This window comes from Diadema setosum, chromosome 7 (assembly GCF_964275005.1).
Source record: "Diadema setosum chromosome 7, eeDiaSeto1, whole genome shotgun sequence".
Taxonomy (NCBI): domain Eukaryota; kingdom Metazoa; phylum Echinodermata; class Echinoidea; order Diadematoida; family Diadematidae; genus Diadema; species Diadema setosum.
This window is the reverse complement of record NC_092691.1, coordinates 13,409,645-13,436,715: the sequence shown is the minus strand read 5'-3', so window position 1 is coordinate 13,436,715 and position 27,071 is coordinate 13,409,645. Positions and strand designations below refer to the sequence as shown.

The window sequence follows — 27,071 nt, the reverse complement described above, 5'->3', positions numbered from 1 at the left end:
AACCTTTCACTTTCGTTGCTGCTTGTTCTCCTTCACTGAACTTCCTTGACCGACAAGTCTGTCTAATTCCGCGAAAAACTTCTCATTTATAATAATGACATTTGCTGGGTCAGTTTTTCACTACAAATGTCATTATTATAAATGAGAAGTTTTTCGCGGAATTAGACAGACTTGTCGGTCAATGAACTTCCATTCGGAGCTGAAAGTGTTGGAAGTAATTTCTTCTTCTTCTTCTTCTTCTTCTTTTTTTTTTTCCGGAGCTGCATTTGACCTACCCAAGTTGGATGAATCTCCTCCTACTCTCCCTCTCTCTTTCTTACAGCATCCACTTGGCATCCGGGCATCCCCTCATTTGTGTGCACGCGCTGCCTGCAAATCCAAATTTCCAAAGCTATCGCTATTGACCGATTCGGGTTCGTTGAGGGCAACATGTTTATCGGACAATCCTTTCAAAAGTTGTGATTTAATTATTTTATTTTTTTATTTTTTTGTTTTATTTTTTGTTTCGTTATTGCCATCGATGGATAAGAAGACTAGGCCTACAACAACATTTTACGATGTCATAGTGAGTGGGGCAACGTTAACTATAGGATATTGGAAGAGAATTCAACATAATTATATAATTCATATGATATATATTTTTCTAGCATAATGAATTACTAGTACCTTCCCGCTTTCAGCCTCGTGGTCCCAAAGTCAGCTAGCTGTGGATGTGCCCGTGTGTGCTCGACACACACCACCGTATTACACACCACTCAGCCGATATTTTGATTAGGGTCGAATACAGTACACCACACCATCCATCACCAATCGCTGTACCAGTGTCGGATGCTTCGCACACTCAGTATCATGACATAAAATATCACTATTTCAATGAAATATAGCAATATATTAAAGGAGGTAATTTTTACAACAGTAGGATAGCGGTTACTGATTTCCCTGGAAAACTGTATCTGACAAAATCGAGCAGAGTTCATTTTCAGCAAGTCGAGTTGCGGACGGAATTGAAGTGTCCCACCAAGCCATTTTTGTGTAAGTACAACAATTTCTGCTGTAACCAATTTAGGTTGCTGTGCTGTCTGTGTGTGTGTGGTGATGACATTATTAGCTACGTACTAGGCCAGGGACCTGGCAGGGCTGGGCCCCATTTCATAAAAGGTGTTAGGATGGCCGATGGCAACTCTTGTTGGAATGGCAACTGGTTAGAGTTCCATATGTACCCCTCCTAAGAGTAAAATTGAAATGAAAATATATTCTGCTGAGCATTTTGAATATGTCTAGATCTATGATAATATTAATAATATTGTACCAATAGTTAAATCTATAAATTTAATGTATTTCTATAACAAAATTACTAGTTGAGAGAAGCGCAATAATCACAAATGAACTTATATTTACCAGGTTCGGTCGTCTACTCTTTGGGAGGGTACAGTTAATCTAATAATGATAATAATAATTGTTTTGGATATAAACTCCAAATTTTATTGTCCAAGAATGGAAATTCATTTTGCCCAATTGATCGTGGGCCCGGTAGCCACTGAGCAGCGCCAGATCGACGTCGTCTAACCTTTTCAACTGTTGAACGGCAAACAAAGTAGCAGCAACTCCCATCTTTTAACGTCTTTTGGTATGACGCAGCCGGGGTTTGAACCCACGACCTCCCGATTGTGAGGGCAGTGTACATCAGCAAGGAAGATGGTGAAGAGATGAATAAATGAATGAATGAATGAATAAATAAATAATGCTGTAGTGTTGTTGACCACTAATGTGGTCTAGCGCCCCCTGTTGTTGAAATGTAGTGTGAACACCAGAAAATGGCAGAATAAACAGCCAGAAGTGAAACGCCAGATTCACCGTGATATTTCTCTTTATTGAGTCGTCCTAGCTGGTAGTCAGTAGATTTGTTAGCCTCTGACACAAATCACACAACTCTACAATGGCGACGAGAAGTTTGTAATGTGCTTACGAGCCCATGTTTGCTGCAGATCAGCGGGCCCCAACGAATGCTTCCAGTACATGATAGCAATGCAGTAATTCATCCCTGTAGTCCCATGCATTGTCTTCCATGGTGTCAACGAGTGCATGACGTCGTCACAGTGCAGTGAGTGAGTGAGTACCAGTAATCATAGTCTTCGTTTGTTTTTGAATACAAGTACACAAGTAGAATGAGTGCCTTACCAGCTTTTCCACCGTTTGTTGATACCGACAACAATCCTGGCCCTCAGTGGACCAAGTGGCTAAATCGCTTTGAACGGTTAATGGTGGCACTAGACATCTCATCAGCCAAACGAAAAAGAGCCCTCTTGCTCCACTATGCTGGACCGAAGGTGGACGAAATCTTCGATACACTCCAACACGTAGGTGACGACGATGACTATGAAAAAGCTGTCGATGCCCTAAACAAGTATTTTCAGCCAAAGTCCAATTCGATGTATGAAGTGTACATCTTCCGCCAGGGAAAGCAAGAACAAACCGAGTCCCTTGACCAGTATGTCACTCGCCTTCGCATGCTTGCAAAAAACTGCAAGTTTACAGATACTGACAGGGAGATAATGGCTCAGGTAATCGCCCACTGTCAGTCTCCTAAACTCCGTAGGCAAGCCCTCAGCAAAGGGGACGATCTAACACTGACTAAATTGCTGGATATTGGGCGGGCTCTGGAAGCCAGTGAAGTACAGGCCAGAGCTTTCGAATCACCAGACACCACTCACAATGCTGTCAACGCTACAAGAGGTCGCAGTCTTCAGCGGAATAGAGGCCGCAGACCCCCAAGGGCGAATAAGTCATCCCAATTCAGAAGTTACAAACAGGATGGCCAGAAGCAACATGTCCATAACCAAAATGCCACACGTCCTCAAACGACACCCAAGCCTTCTGGGACATGTTATTATTGTGGAGGCCCATATCCCCATCAAACGTCCTGCCCAGCAGCAGGAAAGCAGTGCAAGGCGTGCAACAAGACGGGCCATTTCGCCAAAGTATGCCGTTCCTCATCACGGAGAGGGAAAATCAACAATGTAAAGGATGGCGATGATGCGACTGGAACCAGTGTCAACCAACCAGACGATGAATATTCATTCACCATTCGAGACAAAATCTACAGTGCTCAGAACGGACACAAGCACTTACCCACTACACAGCTGACGGTTGGTGACAAAGGAATGGAGGTGATCATCGATTCCGGGGCGACAGTGAATATCATGGATGCACCCACATTCCATGACCTGAAAACCTCGCACAAGTTCAAACTGCATAAGGCCCATTCACATATTTTTCCGTATGGATCGGATGAGCCCATTCCAGTCATTGGTGTTGTGAATGTGCCTCTCCAGACGAAACAACACACACGCTGTGATGCAGAATTTTTTGTCGTGAAGTCCAACACAGGCAATTTGCTGAGTTTTGAGACTGCATCTGTGCTCAAATTGATCACTATCAACCAGGTATCTACCACTCTGACTGACGAGCTCTTCACGAAGTATGCAACTCTATTCCAGGGCACAGGAAAGGTGAAGGGAAAACAAATCAAGCTACACATCAATCAAGAGGTGAGACCAAAGCAACAGAAGCATCGTCGTATCCCGTTCCACACGAGAAAGGACGTGGAGAAGGAACTGGAGAGACTAGAGAAAGAGGACATAATCGAGAAAATCGATGGACCTACCCCCTGGATCAGCCCCATTGTTGTAGTACCAAAATCTGACGGACAGGTACGCATTTGCATTGACATGAGAGAAGCCAATCGTGCCATAGAACGAGAGAGACACCCAATGCCGACGCTGGATGAACTCATAGAGGACATGAATGGTGCAACAGTCTTCAGCACTCTAGATCTCACAGCAGGCTACCACCAGTTTGAGTTACACGAAAGCAGCAGATACATCACAACATTCAGCACTCATGTTGGCCTCAGGAGATACAAGAGACTGATGTTTGGAGTCAACTCGGCTAGTGAAATTTTCCAGGCTGCAGTGGCTGAACTCCTGAGTGGACTAGATGGTGTGAAAAATGTGTCAGACGACATAATCATCTACGGGAAAAATCAGGCTGAACATGATTCCCGACTGAAAGCAGTGCTAGATCGACTCAACTCCCACAATGTCAGACTCAAGAGAGAAAAGTGTCAATTCTCACAACCCTCTGTGACATTCTATGGTCATGTCTTCAGCAGGCAAGGATTGAGCCCAGACCCCAGGAAAATCGAGGCCATAATCAATGCTGACGCCCCTCAGAATGCCAAAGAGATGAAGTCACTACTAGGCCTGGCATCCTACATATCCAGATTCATCCCGGACTATGCTGCACTTACAGCACCCCTTCGAGCATTGACTCATCAGGATGTACAGTGGACTTGGGGTGAGCCGGAAATCAGAGCATTTGAGAAACTGAAAGAGGTACTGACAAACGCACAGACAATGTCATACTTTGATCCAACCAAACCCACAGTACTACTGGTGGATGCGAGCCCCAAAGGCCTTGGTGCGATGCTCTGCCAAAACAACCGACCGATTTCGTATGCAAGCCGATCTTTGACAGACACCGAGACCAGATACTCCCAGACGGAGAGAGAGATGCTTGCTGTTGTGTGGGCAGTGGAACGATTCCACCTCTACTTGTACGGTGCTCAATTCCAGGTCATCACAGACCATAAACCTCTGCTCAGGATTTTTGAGAAGCAAACCCCTATGTCTGCCAGAATTGAACGGTGGAGACTGAGACTGATGCCGTATAACTGCAAATTGGTGTACCGACCTGGCAGAGATGAGGAAAACCCAGTCGACTACTTGAGCAGACACCCAGACAAAGTAGAAGTACGCTCACCAGACAGAGATAGCCAGTACCTGAACTATGTCTGCAGCCATGCAGTACCCAAAGCAATGACATTGGCTGAAGTGATGCAAGCCACACTGGAAGACGAGAATCTCCAACTTCTGATGACAGCCATTGAGACACAGAGACACGAACATTGGAACAGGCCAGAACTGAAGCCATACCAGTCAAGCAAAGAGCAATTTTCGGTGCATGAAGGCGTGATCCTCAGGGGAAACAGACTAGTACTCCCAACAAAATTGGTCAACAAGGCAGTAGACCTGGCCCATGCCTCACACCAAGGAATTGTGAAAACAAAGAGCCTCCTCAGAGAAAAGGTTTGGTTCCCAAGGCTGGATCAGATGGTGGAAGAGAAGGTGAGATCATGCATACCCTGCCAAGCTGCCGTATCAGATGGAGCTGAGAGACCAGAACCACTCAGAATGACGGACCTCCCAGATGGACCATGGCAAGAAGTCTCGGCTGATTTTCTCGGTCCACTACCATCAGGTGAATACCTGCTAGTTGTAATCGACGACTACAGCAGATACCCGGAAGTGGAAATAGTTTCTTCGACATCAGCCAAAGCAACTCTTCCTGCCCTCGACGCAATATTTGCTCGACAAGGCGTGCCGGTTACCGTCAAAAGTGACAATGGACCTCCATTCAGTGGCCATGAGTTCAGTGCATTTGCCGATCACCTGGGATTCAACCATAGAAAGGTGACGCCATACTGGCCTAGAGCTAATGGAGCTGTTGAACGGTTTAACAGAGCCCTTGTGAAAGTCATCAGAACAGCTCATACTGAGAGACGAAGCTGGAAGCAGCAACTCTTCAAGTTTCTCAGAGCTTATCGAGCTACACCCCATTCGACAACAAATGTGTCACCGTGCCAAGCCCTGAACAGACGAGAGATGAAGTGTGAGCTGCCACATATCACACTTCCCCTGCATGAAGTGGACTCAGACAGCATCATGAGGAACAGAGACAGCATCCAAAAGAAAAGGATGAAACAGAATGCTGACAAAGCTATGAACAGCAAACACAGTGAGGTGAAAGCAGGTGATGTTGTACTGGTCAGGCAGCCAAAGTCGTCAAAGGCTAGCTCTCCATTTGACCACAGACCACTGATCGTTGTCAGCAGAAAAGGCAACTCTGTCGTAGCCAGGAGAGGTAACTATGTCACAAAGAGGAACATTTCGTTCTTCAAGAAGGTGAATGCTGAGGTACGCCATGATGACGACCCTCCTGACTCTGATGTCGACGACATCGCAGACCGACGAGACGACATCGATGACCTACCTGCAGACGACAACGCAGGCGATGTCAACCAACCCCAACGACCGTTCCGGAGGACCCCAGTGCGACGATCTGGTAGGCGACGTCGAATGCCAGTTCGCTTCCAGGACTACGAGATGTGAGCGCGACGATCCAGTAGATGACGTCGAATGGCGGTTCGATCCTACGACCATGAACCTTGAGCGGTTGCTGTATTATTTTTGTAGATTTTAGACCTTTTGATTTTACTTGTTTGGTTTTTTTCTAAAAAAAAAAAAAAAAAAAGAAACATAAGGAAAGATTTGGTGAACTAAAGAGTTTTAACATTCAGGAAGATTGAATAGAAACTATATGAAAGTTCATGCTGGACTTACGATTGCATGATACGAACTTTGGACTCCACATTCCGCGGTCATTTTACGCTATGCTGATCCGGTTGCGAGTATCCTGCTCTGTATACCACAGGAACTCTGAACTCTGAACTCTGAACTCTGAACTCAAAATGCTGAACTCTTTTTTCTGTGAACCCAACAATCTGTTTTATTCACCAGATTGTTACATATTTTTACACTCTCAAGACATGGCGCTTATGTTAGACAATTACCGGACTGGGAAGTTTTTGGAACGTGAAGTTCACCCTTATGCTGTCAAGTGTTTCAAGTGTTACAAGCATTTCGGTGTTTTAAGAGTTATCATGTTTTAATTGTTTCAAGTGTTTCAAGCCAAAACTTCTGGAATTCTGGAGTTATCTCGAAAGAAACTTTTGGAAAAAAAAAAATGAACAAGAATTATTTGGAAACCATATTTCTGATAATGTGCATTACAGACACAGCACAGATTTCATATGTTTCTGAAAGAATGGTTTTGGATAAGTTTTAATACAAAAAAAATAATAATAATAGGATGTTTGGAGTTAAAACAAAACAAAGCAAAACAAAAAAAAAAGGAAAAGGGTGATGTAGTGTTGTTGACCACTAATGTGGTCTAGCGCCCCCTGTTGTTGAAATGTAGTGTGAACACCAGAAAATGGCAGAATAAACAGCCAGAAGTGAAACGCCAGATTCACCGTGATATTTCTCTTTATTGAGTCGTCCTAGCTGGTAGTCAGTAGATTTGTTAGCCTCTGACACAAATCACACAACTCTACAAATGCGATGAGATGAAGCCCCCACTTATCGCTGCGGGTGTGCGTTTCAGATAGTTGACGCTTGATCTGCCACCACAATCCTTTGATGTTGTTCGTGTGTTCCTTTTAAACAGGATCAACGAAATGTAATGAATGATTAACAGTTAGCTGGTCAAATCCTTGTCTTCCTAGTTGGTCGTATACCTTCCAACAGTGCTGGTCATTCCAGGTTTAAAGGGATGGTACAGTATTGGTGGAGATGAAAAATGGGCTTTTAACTTTTTGCGAGATACCAAGAAAACGTGATATAGTACAGAGCATACCATTTCAAGAGGAATTCAAAGTTTATTTGATAAAAATCGGGTTTGGAATGACTGAAACATCCAAAAACGAAGTGAAACAAAGCGATTGTAATAAAGTGTGGGTCCCACACTTTGTTAATCGCTCTTTTTTGGATATCTCGGCCATTTCAAAACCAATTTTCATCAAATAAACGTTGAATTCCTCATAGAATTACATGCTCTTTTATATTTCATAAGAGCTAGGTTTCTTATTATCTCACCAAAAAATGTTAGAAACCTGAAATTAGGTCTCAACCAAAATTGTATGATCCCTTTAATGTGCTTGATGATGAGTGGTTCTAGCGTCGCTCGATCCCTCTTGTTGTCTGGTAATGGAACAGTAAAGAGGTCTTTGGTATCCTACAAATCCCCCAAATACCCACTGTCCGTCAACCGATCTCCCTCCGTTGTATGGGCGAGTTTTACTGGAGCTTGTTGGGCACAGCCCACTGACGCACCTCTCTACAGTAGTTGTAGTAGTCACTGACAGTCTCCCTGCTCGTTGTGACAACTCTTTTACTAGTTTTAGATGTAGAGCTAGAGCTACTCGAAGAAGTTGACGCAGCTACAGAAGCCGAAGTTGATGAAGATAAAGATATGGAGGAAGATTAACTTGATGTACAAAGAGTTGATGAAGAAGTTGAAGTGGAAGGAGTATCCGCAGCTGTCTGGAGCTACATAATATCTGCTTCACCGTGTTCACTTTCTGTGGTAGAATCTCCAGAGGAGATGGAAATCTCGTGAACAGCTCTGGTATATGACAACCTAGAGCTGTTTTCACTCAATTTTAGGGGGGGGGGGGCACGTATGGAACTCTTTCCTGGCAACTTCCAATAGCAACAGCCAATCAGGAAGCTGGATTCTTGTCATTGTCATGACAATTGACGTTCCAGCAAGAGTTGCTATCATACCAACTTTTTTTCTATGAAACAGGGCCATAAAGTGTGTGAGTGCCATATAATTAGCTATTGTGGTCAGCAGTTGCAGTCAGTGCATATCTCAAACATCGTTCATGAGAAAACGTGTACAATAAAGCTCTAGTTTGTGTTCTTTTTCTTTCGATTACCACTTGACATTTAAGCATTGTTGTATGACATCATTAAAATCATCCTAAATTAACCTCGGGGCACTCCACCGTTTACCATGTGGAAGCACTCTGAATGAATACTGTAGGTGACAATTTGCATTGCTGAGAAGCAAGATAAATTCAGGCACCTCTAAAAGTGCCTACTTCACCTACCAGCTATCTGGCTATAGGCTGGCATTTATACCAAATTTAAACTGTTTATATTTAACTTATAGTCTACATCATACATTTACATGTTCCTCACTGTAAACTTGAACATATCTAGACTGTTCCCATGATCTTAAGCTGTTTTTCTTCATTCATGCTCTCTCTGCAATACAACAGAGTGTCCTGGGGTGATGTCTACGATGCTCATGTACAGGTGATGGATCAGCTAGCACATGGACATGAATTCCAGATCACTTATTTCATGCAGTCGAATAAATATACACAGCCCTGTAATTGTACACAGTCAAGTGTCGCAACATGCAAATTGCACGTGCTTCGCACAGCGTCTGGTCTGGCTAGCAGTCGAAGTGTGGCGATTTCATGGCATACTGATTCAACAAAAATCAACAATTTTGACAGTATAAGGACTATTTGAAGAACCAAATTTTACCTGTGGTGATTTATTAATGATTATCACTACATCTATGTATTCAGATTATAATAATTCCATTTCTTTGCATTTTCATGCCAAAATATTACCACTTCAAAGATTCTAAATTCAAACCTTTGTATTTAACACTGCGGGAATGGGATAATACGGTAGATCTTTGATCTTTTGACTTTGATGAAACTAAATTGCATTGTCTGAATAATTTTTGTCATAGATACATTGTACAGTAAAAGTATGGAGACACAAGAAGTCGGCAGCATACTGGCAGCCACGATGGCTGAAAGGGGAGATGAGGGTGAAGATGAAGAGGATGAAGACTGGATGCACCCTGTGTCTTTTCCTCCTGGCTTGTCAATGCCAACAAGGTCTGATGCTTTGATGGCGCAAACACCATTACAAGGTGAGATAACACTGTCACTGATTCTAGTGTGAAAAGAAAGGGGAATAGTGTGAATTTGGGATCCGTACAACTTTTTATACCCCCATCCACACATAGTGTATATAAAGGAATCACTTGGATGGTGGGTGGCCGGGTGGTCTGAACTTTTTGTCCTCAACATTTGAAGATGGCTCAAAACTTAGAACTGCCTGACCTTATATTGCAAAGAGTATACCACATTGTATCGCGTATTCAGTACTTTTTTATTTCAGGAAAAGCAGAAAAATATGCTGTTTCTCCAAGTACAGCTGTACATCTGAAAGGTTAAAAGGTCACAAGGGCATCTAAATGAGGCAGCATTGCACTTCTACCTTCTGACCTCACAACTTTCTCCAGCAGAAAAGACCATAGTTTTTTTATTGCATGCAAGGGATGCCAGAGAAAAGTCCATTAATTTGATACCACACACATAGGGATAGACTGTTAACATTTAAGCATGTAGATGTAGCCTGAGAACTTGAAACTTGATATTACATTTATAAGTCGGAAAATGCTTTGTTTCATGCATTACATGGTTTTGGTTGTTGTTGTTTTTTTTTCTAGACTTTTTGTTAATAAATCTCCAGTAATTTACAGTAACTACAGTTAAACTCGCCTAAGTCGACATCGCATATGTCGAATAATCGCGTAAGTCGATGATTTTAAAAAGTCCCGATTTTTCCCCATTGACTTACGTGTATTAATTCACTCACAAGTCGAATTTTGTAAGTCGAATATTCGCCTATGTCGATGAAATTCCAAGAACGTTTTCACAGAAAAACCATTGAATTCACTGTGCCCAAGTCGAATAAGATTTTATTGTGTAATAAATCACTGTCATTATTCATTATTTATTACTCATTATTATTTTGTTTGTCAGATGAGTTTGAGGTGACAAAAAATTGATCTAAAGTATCAAAATTCAAAGCGATCGCATGAACTCGTTGAACTCTCTTCGTGTTTGGAGGTCCGCTGGTACAGCCCTGTCAGCTGTCGCGCTACGTACGTACAGCGACTGGGCTGTGTATTGCTCCACTCGCAGTAAGGCGTTCGTACAGTACACATGCGTTCATTTACATGTACAGTATTGAGCTTGCAGTGTAGTTTGGGCATTTGCAGTGTCGTGCAGTGGAGTGGTATGGACGAAGCTGCTGAGTTTTCAAAGCGGAAAGTAGGGGGAAAGTTACGGGCACGGGTAAATCAGAATTGCACCTCTACACGCATTTCAAGCCACGGTATGGTAAACTGGAATCAATCACTGCTCAAATATCGTTCATATTCACTTCCCCAAGGTTTAAAAAGGGCGTAAAGTAATCGGACCTGTGCCAATACTAACGCACTGTCCATGCAAAGTTAGCCGCGGCCCTGCCGGGCGACCCGTGCTGCGGCACACCGCTCCAGCTCTCGGCTCCAGAGTAGACAACATACATGTACATTGTACATATTATGTACATGTGGTGTAACTGTAAGTCGATTTTTTTCGACTTACGCACAAGTCGAAAATCGCCTAAGTCGATGTGTTTTGCTCAGTCCCGAGAAGATCGACTTAAGAGAAAATCATCAGTTGTTTTAACCCATGTGGTTACCGGTATTGATGTCTATGCATGCCAGCAGGTGCTGGCCTGTGAATCTTGCCAAACTAGCTACTGTGGAATTTTAATCATGTCACTATTTTTTAAACTAATAAACCCCTTTTCTTAGTCAGGCATTAGTAAGATAATCCGCTCTCCATAATTTTTGAACAGTGCAAAACACACTCCACTTCGCCTTGTGTGTTTTGGACTGTGTGTTGTGTTATAAAGTTTCTGCCAGATAGATAAATCTTACTTACACCCTGTTTACTTTGCATTATTTGTATACTGATGACAATCATAATCATCATTAGTTACCATTGTTTTTATCACCATTTCATTTCTGTCTTTTTCACCCATAGTACAAGTTCTACATTTTTCATGAGTTTTTACCTGCCCTTCTAAGGCAAGTTTTTTATTCAATATTTGTTTTTGTGAATTGCATGCAGGCTGTGCTCAAGGAGCAGACGGGGGAATGGCCAAGCCCCCAGAGGACAGGTTACCAAGCATGGAACTCAATACTCACAAAGCTGGAATGGAGGGCCTAGACAAGGAGAAGATCAACAAAATCATTGTGGAGGCATCAAAGGGATCAAAGTAAGACCTCTTTATTCATTATTCCTATCATTGAGGTAAATTTTCTCTTCACTTAAACAAGCGTTGAAGCTGTGGCTTGGTAATGGAAATATCCGATGTTAGCCATCAAAAAATTCCAAATGATGTGTCCCAATGTGACCGAATGATGTGTGAACGCTGATTGTTCAGTGTTGGCTTACTCTCTGTGTGCAAAAATTGAAAATGCTAACAGCAACATTGTTGTCGATGTGTAATATGTTGTAACAGGTTCTATGAGAATCAGAAGAAGCGAGACCAGCAGAACAGTGAGAGGGTTGCCAGGATGATGGCCAAACTTGCTACCTTGACTGATGCAGAGAAGAAAGCAGCACTTCGACAGGTTTGTCTGACCAATTAACCCATTGAGGACGAACTGATTTTGCTATAACACGCATTTCCCATAGACACCTGCCCAAGTATTCTCGGGACTCTTTAACGGGTTAAGCTACTATAAACACTTCTATTGTGTTTATATTGAATTCTATTGTGAAGAGTTTTAGTCAAATGCAGTGATTCACAGGTACATGTACTCCATAGACATTAAAGGGCAAGTTCACCCTCATAAACATAAGGATTGAGAGAATGCAGCAATATTAGTAGAACACATCAGTGAAAATTTGAGGAAAATTGGACAATCGATGCAAAAGTTATGAATTGTTAAAATTTTTGTGTTGGAACCGCTGGCTGAGGAGACTACTAAGGCTTGTGATTTCATATGAGTACAACAGTATAAAGAAAATATAAAGTAAATTCAACATATTTTCACTTTTTTTCGCCTAATAAAAGAGTACTTGTCTTGCCTCTTTCTAAAGGCAATGGGAATAATATTACCCACAACATATGTCGGTAACGAGAAAAGGGAATGTGTACTTTTTTCAAAAGATGCAATTTTGTGAAATTCTCTTTATATTTTCCTTATATTGTTGTACGCATGTGACATCATGCACTGCAGTAGTCTTCTCATCCAGCGGTGACTGCACAAAAACTTTTGAACGGATTGTCCGATTTTCCTCAAACTTTCAATGATGTGTTCTACTAATATTGCTACATTCTCTCAATCCTTATGTTAATGAAGGTGAACTTGTCCTTTAAATATCTCTTCTTGTACATGTGTACCTACATGTCTGGTGCCCAGTGTGATACATGCCCTAAAACAGAATTAAACATTTTCTTTATATGATTGTCCTTTGACATTTCACATTTTTGTTGTCATCTTATCTAGCAATGGCAGTACCAAAACTTTACAAATTCATAGTTTTTGAATGGATTGTTCAATCATCCTCAAACTTCACTGATGAGTGTTACTAATATTTCTGCATTTACTTGACTTGCACATATTTATTTGGGATTCATTCCTCTGTATTGTGCTTTATTTGCCAATTGGCATTCATGCTGGAGTGCTGTGTTTGCCAATTGGCACAGAATCTAGGAACTAGTCTCAATGAATAGAGATTAATCTTTATTGTGTCGCCTTGGCCTTTCTGTGGACTGAGGCACATTGCTACAAGTGAGTGGATTTTCAGACTTTACAACTAGGTTAAGTTTTTTTGGGTTACTTAATGCTGATGAAATAGCTTAGCAAGTTACACTAAGTGCCTGGGCATGTTAAGGGTTGATATCATGTTCATCCCATTGCATGGAAGGATCTTGCTGTGTCTTGTACGATTGTGAATCCTATGTGAATTCCATAATGTAGCAGACATTGGGGTAACCAAAAATTGTGTGTATTGGGACTCCATCTCCTGCCTACCTGCGTGTCATGTCCAATAAGATGTGTTGAATCAATAAAATGAGCATTTCAGTGAAAACAGGTGTCCATACCTTGGTTTGCTAACATGCTAGTCATGTCTGTGCCATATCTGTGTCAATCTTGCAGGCAGACCAGTCAGTGATGGATCTTGAGGCGAGTCGAGACCTGTCTCGGACCATTGTACACTTGGACATGGACATGTTTTATGCTGCTGTGGAGATGAGGGATGACCCAAGCCTGAAGGAAAAACCAATGGCAGTTGGAGGAATGGGCATGTTGGTATGTTCATCCCACACAGAGTAGTAGTGTAATGTTTTGCAGCTCCTCCTTCCACAGGCAAGCCAATTTCCACACAATGTTAGTGGTACAAGGAAAGTGTGGGCATCGATATTCCATTTGTTAAATTCTGCACTTACTTTGCAAGAAGAAATTAACTTATATTGTCTAATTCCTTTTGTCATAGTTGTTATTGATTATTTGGACATAAGGGTATACTGTGGGTGTTTCAGTGTTTCCCTTTTGCCCTGAGGAAAAATGACAAAGTGTGATATCTGTCACAAATTAACCATGGAAGATGCCATTTTGATGCCCCCCCCCCCCACAATTGGTTGTTACTGCCTGCAATCATGAATTTTTAAGCAATGTTAGGAATGTTTTCACATTCCACCCCTATCCTTGTAATTCAGTCTGGATTGATGTGGTGTGATGCATTGTATAAAGATTTGGACAGGAGCAGGTGTTCTCATTTCTCTCCCTCACCGTCCAATAAGGAAAACATGTGATAATTTGTGTGTCTTCCATCAAGATTATGCAAGCCATATTCCATTTTGAGTAGCAACATCTGTCCATATGCTATACATAATTCAAAGTTATTGTGCTTTGTTGGGAAGAACTTGAGATACAGCTTGTAAAATTTGCAGATTCATATACTCCTATACCAAGATTATTGTCCATTATTGTAATTTACTCTCAGTGTGCTGTACGCCTTGTGCCATTGTTGATTTCAAATGCAGTCAACTTCAAACTACAAGGCACGCCGGTTTGGAGTACGAGCTGCAATGCCAGGATTCATCGGGAAGAAGCTTTGTCCAGAGCTGGTGATTGTCCCCCCACACTACGACAAGTATAAGGCTGTGAGCTATGAGGTCAGGGATATTCTTGCAGAGTATGACCCAAACTTTGCCCCAATGAGCCTTGATGAGGCTTACTTTGATCTGACAGACTATTTAAAACGACGGCAGACAATGAGTGTTGAGCAGAGGACGTTTCCTTACCGACAACCAGACTCCTGTGACCGAGATGGCGTGGATTTACGTAAAGACTTAGTCACAGGGGATCACAACAATATTCATGAATTCCAAAATGAAAGGGATGATGGGGAAATGACTGCATTGCCGGCAGAGACTGATGGAGAAACTGTGGGAGATGGATCATGCCAGCAGGAGTTACAAAGGACAACTCCTCTGGATGCCTTTCATTCTTCCAATAAATCTCTAGTCAATGTGAAAGATAATACAGGGATGTCGTCAGACAAAGGAAGACCAGGTGATGCTGCTGAGGAAGGACAGCAATCCTCTGAAGAGCAGAAATATGAAACCTTTGGGCTGACAGCTGAGGAAGTTGTGAGAGAAATCCGATTCCGGATTGAGCAAAAGACACAGCTCACGGCCAGTGCAGGTACAAAAGCTATTTAGAAACATTGATTTACATGAAGTTATCACTACTTTTTATGCCTCCGCAACAAAGTGGCCGGAGGCATTATGTTTTCGGGTCGTCCGTCCGTCCGTCCGTCCGTCCGTCCGTCCGTCCGTCCGTCCGTCCGTCCGTACGTCCGTACGTCCGTCCGTACGTCCGTCCGTCCCGTTTTGTTTTTGTCGATATCTCAAGAACCGTGTGGTGGTTTTACATCAAACTTGGTATGAGGGTATATCCTTGGGGGATAATACTTTGTGTGGATTTTAGGGTCACTGGGTCAAAGGTCAAAGGTCACAGGTTATTTTGTGAAAAAAAAATTTGAAATTTCATGTTTTTCTCCATATCTCGCAAATGGTTCAAGGTATCTTCATGGAACTTAGTATATATGCTTGTACCGATGGGCAATGATTATCTAGGGAAGTTGGGGTCATGGGTCAAAGGTCAGGGGGGTCAAAGGTCAAGGTCAACTCCTCAAAATATCAGTACTTTCCTTAAAATGCAATATGCCTGAAGGTTTTTTTTTTTTTTAACTTGATGTATGGCATGTATTACCCAATATATATTTTTGGGGAAGTTTCTTGCCGAAAGGTCAAAGGTCAAAAGGTAAAAGGTCAAGTGAAAGTGCTAAATTGCACTTTTTCCTCCATATCTCGAAAGTAACTCAAGGTATCCTGAAACTTACATATTTATGCATGTTCAACCTAACTGTGATTCTCTTTGGAACTGTGAGGTCAAAGGTCAAAGGCCAGGTTTAGATAATGCTATTTTCCCATTTGATACTGAAATTATGCTTTTTCTCAATACCTTGAAAATTATGCAATGCATAAACTTATAAAAGGGTCAAAAGTCAAGTAAAAATCATCAGTTCCCCAAATACCTGCACTCTGACATTTTAATCATTCATCCAATTGAACCTAGTTCTAGGAAAGTGAACATTCAGCACATTTGTGTCAAACCTGTCATTTTAATATTTTGCCACTTGTGTGAAACTGTCATCACACATTGTCAAGACATTGTACTATAGACCTGTTAGGAGAACCATGCATTATGGCGGAGGCATATCAGTAGCCGTAGCGATATATCTAGTTTTTTAATATTTCAATCATCTTTTAGTGATACTTTCAATGCAACAAAAACATATTTCATGTGGGTGATACATAACAAAATAATCATTTCTTTCTTCTTCTTCTTTTTTTCTTAACATAAAGCTGATACATGTTATATTAGTACCTGGTAGAAGTGGATGGGAAAATAGCAGGACAGCAGTGAAAGCAGGAAGGGAGAAGCCATCTGTGAATCTTAGCCGTCCCAGAATCATAATTACTTTCAGAGTGGAAGGTACAAAAGAGCTAGGAACATAAACACAGACAAAGCGAAACCAAATGTCCGCAAAATGATCTCCCACTTCCAATCGATATGGATACGTACAAAACGAGCAAGCGGACCGATGCCCTCGCACCACAGCATTACTGTATGTACATTTCACCTCCACTGATTACATCGCAACCATCTAGGTTGTCTCAGTCTCACTCTGCCATGCAGATCTTTGAGAGAAGGGCACACCTACATCAGCCCCCAATCCCCTAAGAAACACACTTCTCCTTCGCATACCTTTGATACACAATGCACACATTCTCAAAATTGTGATGCAACGACACCGAAAAAACTGTGCGCCCAACACACCCGCACTGACTGACTGCGGAATGTTTTCTTCTGAGGCGTATGAATTGCTCTGTGGGGAAAAAAAAAGAGGAAGGGGGAAAAAAAGTTTCTCCTCCTCCTATTCAGTCACTCTGCTCATGACAGAAAACAAAATTTCTGTAGGGGAGGATCTAATTTTTTCCACTGCCTACAGGGGGCCAGACAAAATCAGCCAGATCATTTCCTTCAGATTAATTAAAAAAGTTATCTCTACTTATTCTTTAGTTTGATGATGTGATGAACCTTTACTTGTTCTCCACAGATATTTGTACAAAACGGTAACTATCATGGTATAGGTCCATTGCTATCAAGCATTTTAATCGTGTATGGATGTAAGGTGCAGCAGTAACCCAACAGTAGTTGACCTCTTCAGTTTTGCCCTCTTTGTCCCTAGCTTGTGAGTCCATCATGCAGATCAATAAGAAAATTTGCCTGCAAATTATATTCCAGGTGTCTTCTTGACAGATGTCTACAATTTGGATGTTCTTTGTATCATGCTTGAATCTGGTTTTCTGAAAGGAATATTGTGTCAGTAGTTCTTCAGACCACAATGTCAAACCAGAGTCTCTGCCTGCATTTGTTTGACAGGAAATTTCATTGTTTTCAGATGTTTTTTAACAAAATGCATATTGCAAGATGTATTCTGCTGCCAAAATCTTGTAAAGTTTTACAACTCTCTCTTTTTCCATCCTTTGATGCTTTCAAATGTCAGGCATTGCACCAAATTGCATGTTAGCCAAGGTGTGTTCAGACAGGAACAAACCAAATGGCCAGTACACAATCCAACCAACCCGAGAAGCTGTCATGGATTTCATCAAGGACTTACCGATCAGAAAGGCGAGTTTTGAACTGCATCATAAATGCTACCAGACCTTGTATTTCCTATGATTACTACAATGGACTTCCAGTAAAATGTTCTCCTATGTAACAATTCTCTCACCTCACATTTTTTGTGTGATTTTGTTTCCTTACATTACAAATGTTAGATAAAGCAGATTAATACCTAGAGTATATCTGTGAAGTAGTTTTGATGATAAAAGTTTATGAAATCATGAGAACTCAATAAATGGTTAGAACAGGAAATTTGCTTCATATGAAACCCCACCAAACAAATAAAAGTATAGTGCTGTTTTAGATTGGCACTTTATCTTTCTGGCTGTGATGTACAGCATACACAGAGCACTATAAGTGTGCAGGTACTCATTTTACTGTCACAACCATTTTTGCCTGACTTCCAAAGGGTGCTAGAGATTTTATCAAGAGCATTATGGAAAAGTTTTTGTAATTAGATTTGTAGCTTTCATTGTTATATTCCCTGTGTCTCAATTATCCCAGACAGTGATGTAAGACAGTCATACTCACTCTCAGTTTGTGATATCTTGCATTTTATCTAATTAACCCATCAAGTCTTGGGATAATTTTGCTGCTGAAATGATCATTGTATGATGCTCAAAATCAGAAAATAAAAGTACAAAAAACTGCCAGTTTCAGACAAAAATATCAACTTGAATTTATGAAATGAGTGTTGCAATTTAAGAATCTTAATATGCATATTTGTATGTACAGTCTTTTGATTATCTCCAACCTAAGTTGCGAACAGTGTATGATCAAACAGGTTCCAAGAGTGAAGTTTTTATTCTAATTAATGAAACACTAGGAATGAATGATGAAAGAGGTAATAAAAAGCTGATGCATCACAGGACAAGTATTTGCTCTCTGGGAATGATGAGTTTATGTGTTCCTTTGCTGACTTATCTTTAGATATCTGGAATAGGAAAGGTGACAGAGAGGATGGTGAGTGCCCTGGGCATCCAGACCTGTACAGATCTCTACCAGCAGAGGGCACTTCTCCACCTTCTGTTCTCGTCAATCTCCTCACACCATTTTCTGCGAGTTAGCCTTGGCCTTGGCGCCTCTCATATAGAAAAGTACAGTCTATTTTTTATATTTTTTGGCCTTGTTGCTTGTTTTTTCTCTTACTTGCTTTTTTTTTTTGTATTCCAACTAGAGATGAAAATTAAATTCACTGGAGTTGGAACTGTGAACCAAGTAAACAATCCCAATAAATACGTCTGTTATTAAAAAAAAAAAACAAACGAAGAAAAGAAACAAAATATTTTTAGACTTTGTGCTTTGTTCATGCTTTACATGAAATATACATGTACCTCATGACACATGGCATATTTAAATGTTATTTGTTGACAGGGAAATGGAGAAGAGAGTTAGTTTTATTTACTTCAGCAACAACAACAGCAAGGACATTAGTCCCTGATGCTTGAATTTGTATTGGCATTCCTTAGCTGACATAGTATTCTTCTAAGTCCTTTCTTACTTTGTATGTTTGTTTGATCAGAAATAAATAGGAATTTGCATAAAAGTATGAATATCAACAGTTGGCCAATGTCTCATGGAGCAGGTGTCTGTTCCCTCATACCTGTTTGAGCTCATTGCTGTTGGGGCAACAAGACCTTGCATCTCAAAAATTGACAAATGATCAACAGAGTAAAGAAACAAATGGCAGACAAAGCACTATAGTAAATGGGATTGCCTCTCCTTTGACATGCCATGGATGCTGTATTTTTTGGCAGGACAGCATTTAACTGATTGTCTGGCAATTCATTAAAAAAAAAAAAAAAAGTGACTTTCACCGAAATTTGAGATACAAGGTCTTGTCACCCCAGCGACGTTAGTCATGCAAGTGGCACTCAAACTGACAATCTGCAATGGCCTGACATCACACTAGCTAAGAGGCCAAACACTTTTCTGAGCAGGAGGTAAGTCAAAAAAGTGATGGGTGCATGATAGTTACAGTGAATCAATTAATTCATGTTATTGTGCAATGAGTTAGGTTATTAATCTGTTGGATTTTCATCAATTTCTTCTGTTCAGTGATGGTGAGAGAAAGAGTATCAGTACAGAGAGAACCTTCCGAGAGATCAGTGTCCCAAGTGATCTCTACAACAAGTGTTGGGAAATCTGTGAGGCACTAGATAGAGACCTGAAAAGGAAACATATCACGGTGAGATTACTAGCTGATTTAGACTTTGCTAAAACACTGTATTATCTACAATTTTTTTTTTTTTTTTAAACAATGAGTTATGAATGTATATCAGCCATACCACCTAAACATATATGTATGCTGCACTTGTCATTTCAAAGAATGTTATGTATCATCATATTTCCTGGGATATCGTACAATCATGAATATGAATATCTGGATTCAAAAAAAAAAAATCTTGATTCATCAAAGTTGATCATATCCTACAGTATGTGTACAAGAGGGTACTTTGGATTTAGCAGTGTTATATCAAAGCAGCAGCAGCCATGGCCATGGCTTCACATTTGTTTGATGCTGGCCTCATTTCTTGACACATTTTAATTCAAATTCAGTATGCACATGCACATATAATATTTTGTGGTAGAGCCATTGCTTGTTCCTCATTTATACACAGAAAGGTTGATTTTTTAGGGTCTGTTTGTGTGAGCTGTACCAGCCACATTTCTGGACGGATTTTGTTCAGTTGTTGTTGTTGTTGTTTTTTAAACAGATGTTAATTATAGGAAAATCTGAACCCCTATAATATTTGATTATGCTGCCACAACATTGAACCTTTTACAGGGTTTAATGCAGCCACATGTTACATTTTTTGCATGTGCTCTACCTTCCACATTTCTCAATCAATTTTCTTCAAACTTGTAATGGAGGTGCATCATAGCAAAACTTATATGTTTCGGTGATGCTGCCCCCAATGCTACACAATTTAGAGGGTCAAAGGCCATGTTGTGGTTTGTGTCTTGTGTGCACCATCATAGGTGGCATTTCATGACATTGAAATTTTGTACTCGGGTATATGATTTATTTTATTCACATTTGATGTTGATCAGCCGCCTCTAACTTTTAGGGTATTGACCTCCCTTTTGCTGTCTTTATATGCAAAATGATGCTTAAGGGTCTTCTTGTCTGCACTCTTCTGGCCACATTTCTAGACAAATTTCATTCAAGTTTTGGACAGAGTTGTATCATTGTAGCACCTTGATCTATAGGGCCTACTAGTATTGATTATGCTGGCAACTGCCGTGTTTTGTTTTGTTTTGTTTTGTTTTGTTTTGTTTGTGTGTGTGTGTGTGTGTGTGTGTTTTCCTTTTTTTATGAGGCTGCCATCAACTGTCAAGCTGTGGCTTAAAATGGCAGACTCATGCATTCCCCCCCCCCCCCCCCCTTGGAAATGAGCATATCATTGATGTCCTTGATTTCATTGTATTTGTTAAAATACTTTTAAGATTATCATGATCACTATACACTTAAGTGAATTCATTGTGTAGATTTTGTTCAAATACATGTACTGGTATGATAATTCATGTTTGATTTCCATGGGAAATTGCAGAAATGATATAAAACTGAACAAACTGAACAGATCCTATTTTTTTTTTAGAGTTTTCTATTGTATAAAGCCTTGAACTCTAATGTTGTATTTTTGTCATTGCACTTTTTGCACAAAGACGAGCAGAATTTAGCTTCCTGCTTACAGAGACATGTTAAAGGGCTTGATATGAACCATCTATATTTGAAAAAAAAAAACATTATGGAAAAGTTGATAACAGGAAGCTTTCTGTGATGGTGCAAATGTCCTATCCTTCTTTCCTTCTCAGGGCAAGACAGTAACCATTAAACTGAAGAAGGTGAATTTTGAGGTGAAGACTCGTGCCTCATCCCTGAAGTGTCCAGTGGGGTCAGCCAAAGAGATCTTCCCTGTAGCCAAGGAGTTGCTAAAGACAGAGATCAAGGCCTGCCATCCACAAGCTCTCCGGCTCAGATTGATGGGTATTATATCACCTTTTTTGCATTCAGTTTTATTGTTCATTACTCTTTATTATGACCCACTGACCCTTCAGAAATTCAACAAATGAGAATTCTACCTGTAGTCAACCTTGAATTTTGTACCCTCTCAGACTAAAGGGCAATGAGATAGGGTTCAGTTAAAATTAATCCACAATGTCAAATTTCACTTGCATTCTTCTTGTGTGTACCGCTGGCTTTGTTCAAGGCATTGTAAAGTTAAGTGGCCCTCCAAATGTAAAGTTGTGTAAAGGAATCCTCATCTTGCTATGTCATGAATATATGTGCAAATCTGCAATGTGCAGACACAATGTGGCAGCTCTTGTCTTCAAATCCATGTGAATCATAGAATATGGTTGGCAACAGTTTCTTCTATTGTCATCTTCATGACAGGAGTGAGGTTGTCAAGCCTACAAGATGCCAGCAAGGAATCCAGGAGTAGACAGGGAACCCTTTTGGACCTATTCAGCAAAAAGCAGAACCTCAAAAATTCCTCTCGGACCACTATCACCAAGGACCTCTCACACCCAAACACTAGCACTGCTGTTGATAGTAATGATGATGATGAGGATGCATTACCCACTCATGAAATGATTGGTGGAGGAAAGAATGCCATTGCTCAAGGATGTTCAAGCCATGTACTTCAGGCAAAAGAAGGACATTCAGACTCTAGCAATGGTGCAAATGATTCCAGAAGACAAGACTCTTCAGACTCTGGTGATGCTTTGAGTCATGCACCTTGTAGCATAGTTGATGGAACAATCTCAGAAGAGCAACAGCTCCTGACCAGCAAGATTCCCAGCCAGAGTGAATCTAGAGAATGTCACACCTCAAAATCTCCTGAACATGAAAATTCTTCAAGGACTTCAGATGCTTCTCAGTCACTAAGGAACCATGTTGGTGGTGACAGCTCAGAACACTTGGCAGCAGAAACCAATGGCAAAGCACATGATACTGGGATTGAAACTAAATGTGTTGCAGCAAAGCAGATATCTGAACATCATCCTGGTTGTGTTGCAGACTTTGTCTCGGAAGTTGACCAACATTTGACTCCCTTGCAATCTTTTGTCTGCCCCATCTGTGGTTTGACAAAGCAGTACCCCAGCTTGGTTGCATTCAACCATCACATTGATGTCTGCCTGAGCAATTCAGCCATAAAAGAGATACTGCAAAAAGGTTAGAAATCAACTCTAAATGTTCAAATTGTGAACTTCAAAATTTGGGCACAGTGGTGTAATTGTTCGTGGAGAGGGTGCTGACAGATTCTAAGCAAATAAGTGTTTGTGCAGCTGACAGATGCAAAGCATGCCCAGTGTATTCAGCTGTCATCCAAGTGCTCACCTACAGCTCTATGTGTTATGTTCAGCCCTCCAGTGCAATGACACAAATGTCACCAGTATATAGTGATGCTGTGATAGATTGTCTTGGAATGATGTTCTCACCTCTGTAAGCTTTAATTTGTCCTTGCTATTTGTCATCACATGAAGCAAAACAACTTATTATAATTCACTTGTCTTTCATAGAGGCACTTTCCAATGAAGTAGCAGACATTGCTGTCAAGTGGAAGCTATTTAAACTTTCGCTTGAGATTTAATTTCTCCCGCCCTGGCTCTGCGTCTCCCACTTAAGATGTATTTTTTCCCACTTAAAATGATCTTTCTCCCACCCAAACACCATTTTTAAAACCTGGAATTAAATTTTCATATATCCAAGGATATGCAAGGTCGAGCGTCAACGCTCTGATCGAAGAGCAAACTAGGTGCTCTACCTACCACCCTCCCCTACGTATATACATCCAATTACATAGATCATAAAACGCATGCACAGAGTGCTGGTATGTACACACGGGATCGATACATCAAGCTGGAGTCTCCAGTTTGTTAGGGGTTTCAGACAGGAAAATTTTCTGATCAGAAGGTGCTTGGGATTGGAGTCTCTGGATATAGGGGAATAAATAAAATTGTAGGATTATGTATTCACCTTTGACAGGTCACCCTTGACCTGTGATCGTGTGTCCCCATCGCATGTAAACTTTGGTAATATATGTGCATACTAAAGTTTCATGAAGATACTTGAGCAACTTCAGAAAGATGGAGAAACCAGTGAAATTTCTGTGATAGCATAATTCTAGCATTTTAACCTAACCATTGACCCTTTACCTTTGGTCCCAGACCCAAAACTTCCCAAGAGAATCATTGCCAGGCAGTACATATCTATGTACTAAGTTTCATAAAGGTACCTTGAGCCATTTCAGAGCTATACTGCAGAAAAAGATGTTGTAGCATTTTCACTTTACCTTTGACCTTTCACCATAAGGCCCAAAACTTTCTGAGGAGAATCTTTACATATAAAGATCTCATCAGAAAGTGTTATTACCATATATATGCTAATAATTGTATACACTTGATTTCATGAAAATACCTTCTGGCATTGCAGAGATACAGGGGAAAATCATAAAATTTAGAAATTGACCGTGACCTCTGACCTTTGATGCGTGACCCACAAGTTGATCGGCGCAGGCTTTGTCCACTCATACATACATATGCCAAGTTTTGTTTGGATACCTCAAGTGATTCTTCAGTTACACCGTCCACAAAAGGACGGACAGACAGCCTGAAAGTGCAATTCCTTCTGGGACACTTCGTGGGTCGTACAAAGATCTTTATTTAACGCATAGTTATGGAAACCTGGTGGATCCTACACAAATTACACATAAATAGGGGTATACTTGCATTAATCTTGTCAGAAAAGGGTTGATTGTGGGGTCCACATTGCCAGTTTAGATTGATAAAAATCAGAAATGTGGATTCAAGTACATGCATGTCAAAGGAACTTGCTACTTTACTTTTTCACACAGATACGGCCTCTCCCAGCTCCTCATCCAGTTTTCATCACAAACCAAGCAGACCCAGCCCTCAAAAGAAATCTGCTCAAAAAAGGTACTGTATGTGAACAAGTGAGCTTTAATGCTAATAATGAGAGAGAAATTAAAATTTGCCTAACCATTTTAAACGAGCTGAGAGGAATCCCATTACAGGGGCCACAGAAAGTTTTTAAGGGTGGGGGGTTGGCCCCTGCATTATAATGAGGTCGTTTGGTCTGGCTAGTTAACCTCATTAAAATGTGGACCCTCCTAGTATTTGTATTACTTAGACTTGGAACACAATCACAAATGTACACTGAGTGAGCATGGTCTGCAATGACACAGTCACATACAAAGTACCACCCAATACTGAAGAATAGGAAAAACAGCAACAAAGTGCTAAGTGTATTCTCTCGAAAAAAATAAAATCTATTTATCTCGATGCTTGTTGTCAAATGGTATAGATTCAACAGTAATCGGTTGCAGATGGGACCTGCCTTACATTATGTTGTTATCCACTAAGCCTATCAGAGCTGAGATAGTACGGAGCACACATGTATGTGGCGCTTGTCACTAGAAAAACTAACATACATTGGACTGTAACCATGCAGTGATAATGCAGAAAAATATCAGGGATGGTACAAATCCAACAGTAGTGGGCTGGTTTTGACATGGCACATTGTTTTGTCTGCCGTTTCGTTCGGACCCAAAAGCTTTCCTTGTTATGCAATGTTTGTGCACAAATTCTTCTTTGTTTTTCTGGTCCAATATGACCTCATGTGTTATCTAACTTCGCTATCATGGTACTCCCCTGTAATCACTTTCTTTTCTAATGAACACAAGAGAGAGAGAGAGAAAGAGAAACAACACTGAAATGAGAAAATTTGGCTCATGCATATCACCTTTGACATTGTCATTAAACTGTGTATGTATTTTACATGATGCTAGCAATTTGTCCACTGTTCAGATAAAATGCCCTGTAAGCTCTACATCATGTCCTTTTGAAATACAGCATAGTGATTACACAACAAGCACTCAACACATTGCTAGCTGGCTTACCTTGTCTTGCTATTTGTGCTCCTGCAGGTTGAATAGCAGCCTTTTCCTGTACCTACAGTTGTATTTTGTTTTTTACCTTTCTCTGCAGAACTCTTCCCACATCCACTTCGTCCAACAAGAAACGAAAGTCAGAGTCCCACCACAGCAGAACCTTGCATCACTTCTTCCAGCAACATCCCAAGAACCAGTGAAAGTGGTGGCAGCCAACAAGCAAAAAAAAAAAAATAAATAAAAAAGTAAATAAATAAATACAAAAAAGAAATGAATAAACAAACAAAAAAAGGCCTTCAGTGCAACTTTTTGGTCTCCGTGCCACTTCAGGGTTTCTTCAGCTGACAAGCAAAACAAAACAAAAACAAGGCCTTATCTACAGTTCTTTTCTACCACTTCCAGGTGTCATCAGCTGGCCAAAAAAAAAAAAAAAAAGAACCCTCTGGTACAATTTCCAATCGGCTTCCAATCAACATCGACTAATAAGCAAAACAAAACAAAAAAGCTTAACCACTTTTTGTGGCCCCACTTCCGGGATAAAAAAGTGTTTGGGGGGGCCAAGTGGTTAGACCCTATGTATTCCTATGTATTATGCAAAAAAACAGTGGGGGAGTTCAGCCCTCTGGTTGCGCCGTCTCTGCTTCATACTACCAATCACACTCGGGCTGGATTCTCAAACCCATTGAGCAGTGCTTTCAACATGTTCACCTTTATGTGCGGAGATATCATTGTCAGTCTGTAATTCGTACAGTTTTCAGAGTTTTATTAAAGATCAAACAAAGACAATCTCACATTGTCTTAAGATTGAAGATTAGTGGTAGGGAGATTTTACATCCCTTGAAGGTTAGGCCTTTTAGAGCAAGATAGCAATAAATTAAAACCCCACATGTACACTGTACCAACCTGACCAAATCAACTGTATTTTGTCTTTTGTTGATATACAACGTATTAGTAAAGAAATTTAATCACATTTTTAATTTTGAGTGGTAAGGTTAGGGCCACTGCTACTTGTAATTGTCAGATATCCTTCAAAATAAGGTTTATCATCAGGGCTGCTCTTTTTCTCATCTGCATACATGTATTTAGGTTCTATGCACTTTTACACATGTTTGAACTTCGAGTACGAAGTTACATGCACTACAATGTACATGTACAAATGTATGTACATGTATTTGAATGTTATGCTCTAGTGAAGTACTCGCCCATAATTGGGAATTGCTTTGTTTTTTGCTGAATCAGCACCACAAACCGGTTTAGCAAGATATATTTTGGCTAAAACACCTCCATTGTCCCTCAATGTCTCAAAATGATAACTAAACTCTTAGAAACGAT

General features: G+C 40.6%; 1 protein-coding gene across 1 annotated transcript; it reads left to right on the top strand.

Moving 5' to 3' along the window:
* Positions 1 to 810: 810 nt before the first annotated feature.
* On the top strand, positions 811 to 26,212 carry LOC140230876 (DNA polymerase kappa-like). The gene is made up of 13 exons (XM_072311022.1): positions 811 to 1,032; positions 9,454 to 9,639; positions 11,678 to 11,825; positions 12,072 to 12,183; positions 13,720 to 13,872; positions 14,607 to 15,270; positions 17,702 to 17,826; positions 18,751 to 18,917; positions 19,879 to 20,008; positions 21,640 to 21,811; positions 22,220 to 23,002; positions 24,684 to 24,765; positions 25,837 to 26,212. The coding sequence occupies exons 2-13, from the start codon at positions 9,474 to 9,476 to the stop codon at positions 25,937 to 25,939; spliced, it is 2,805 nt and encodes a 934-aa protein (XP_072167123.1). The 5' UTR covers positions 811 to 1,032; positions 9,454 to 9,473; the 3' UTR covers positions 25,940 to 26,212.
* The last annotated feature ends 859 nt before the right edge of the window (positions 26,213 to 27,071 follow it).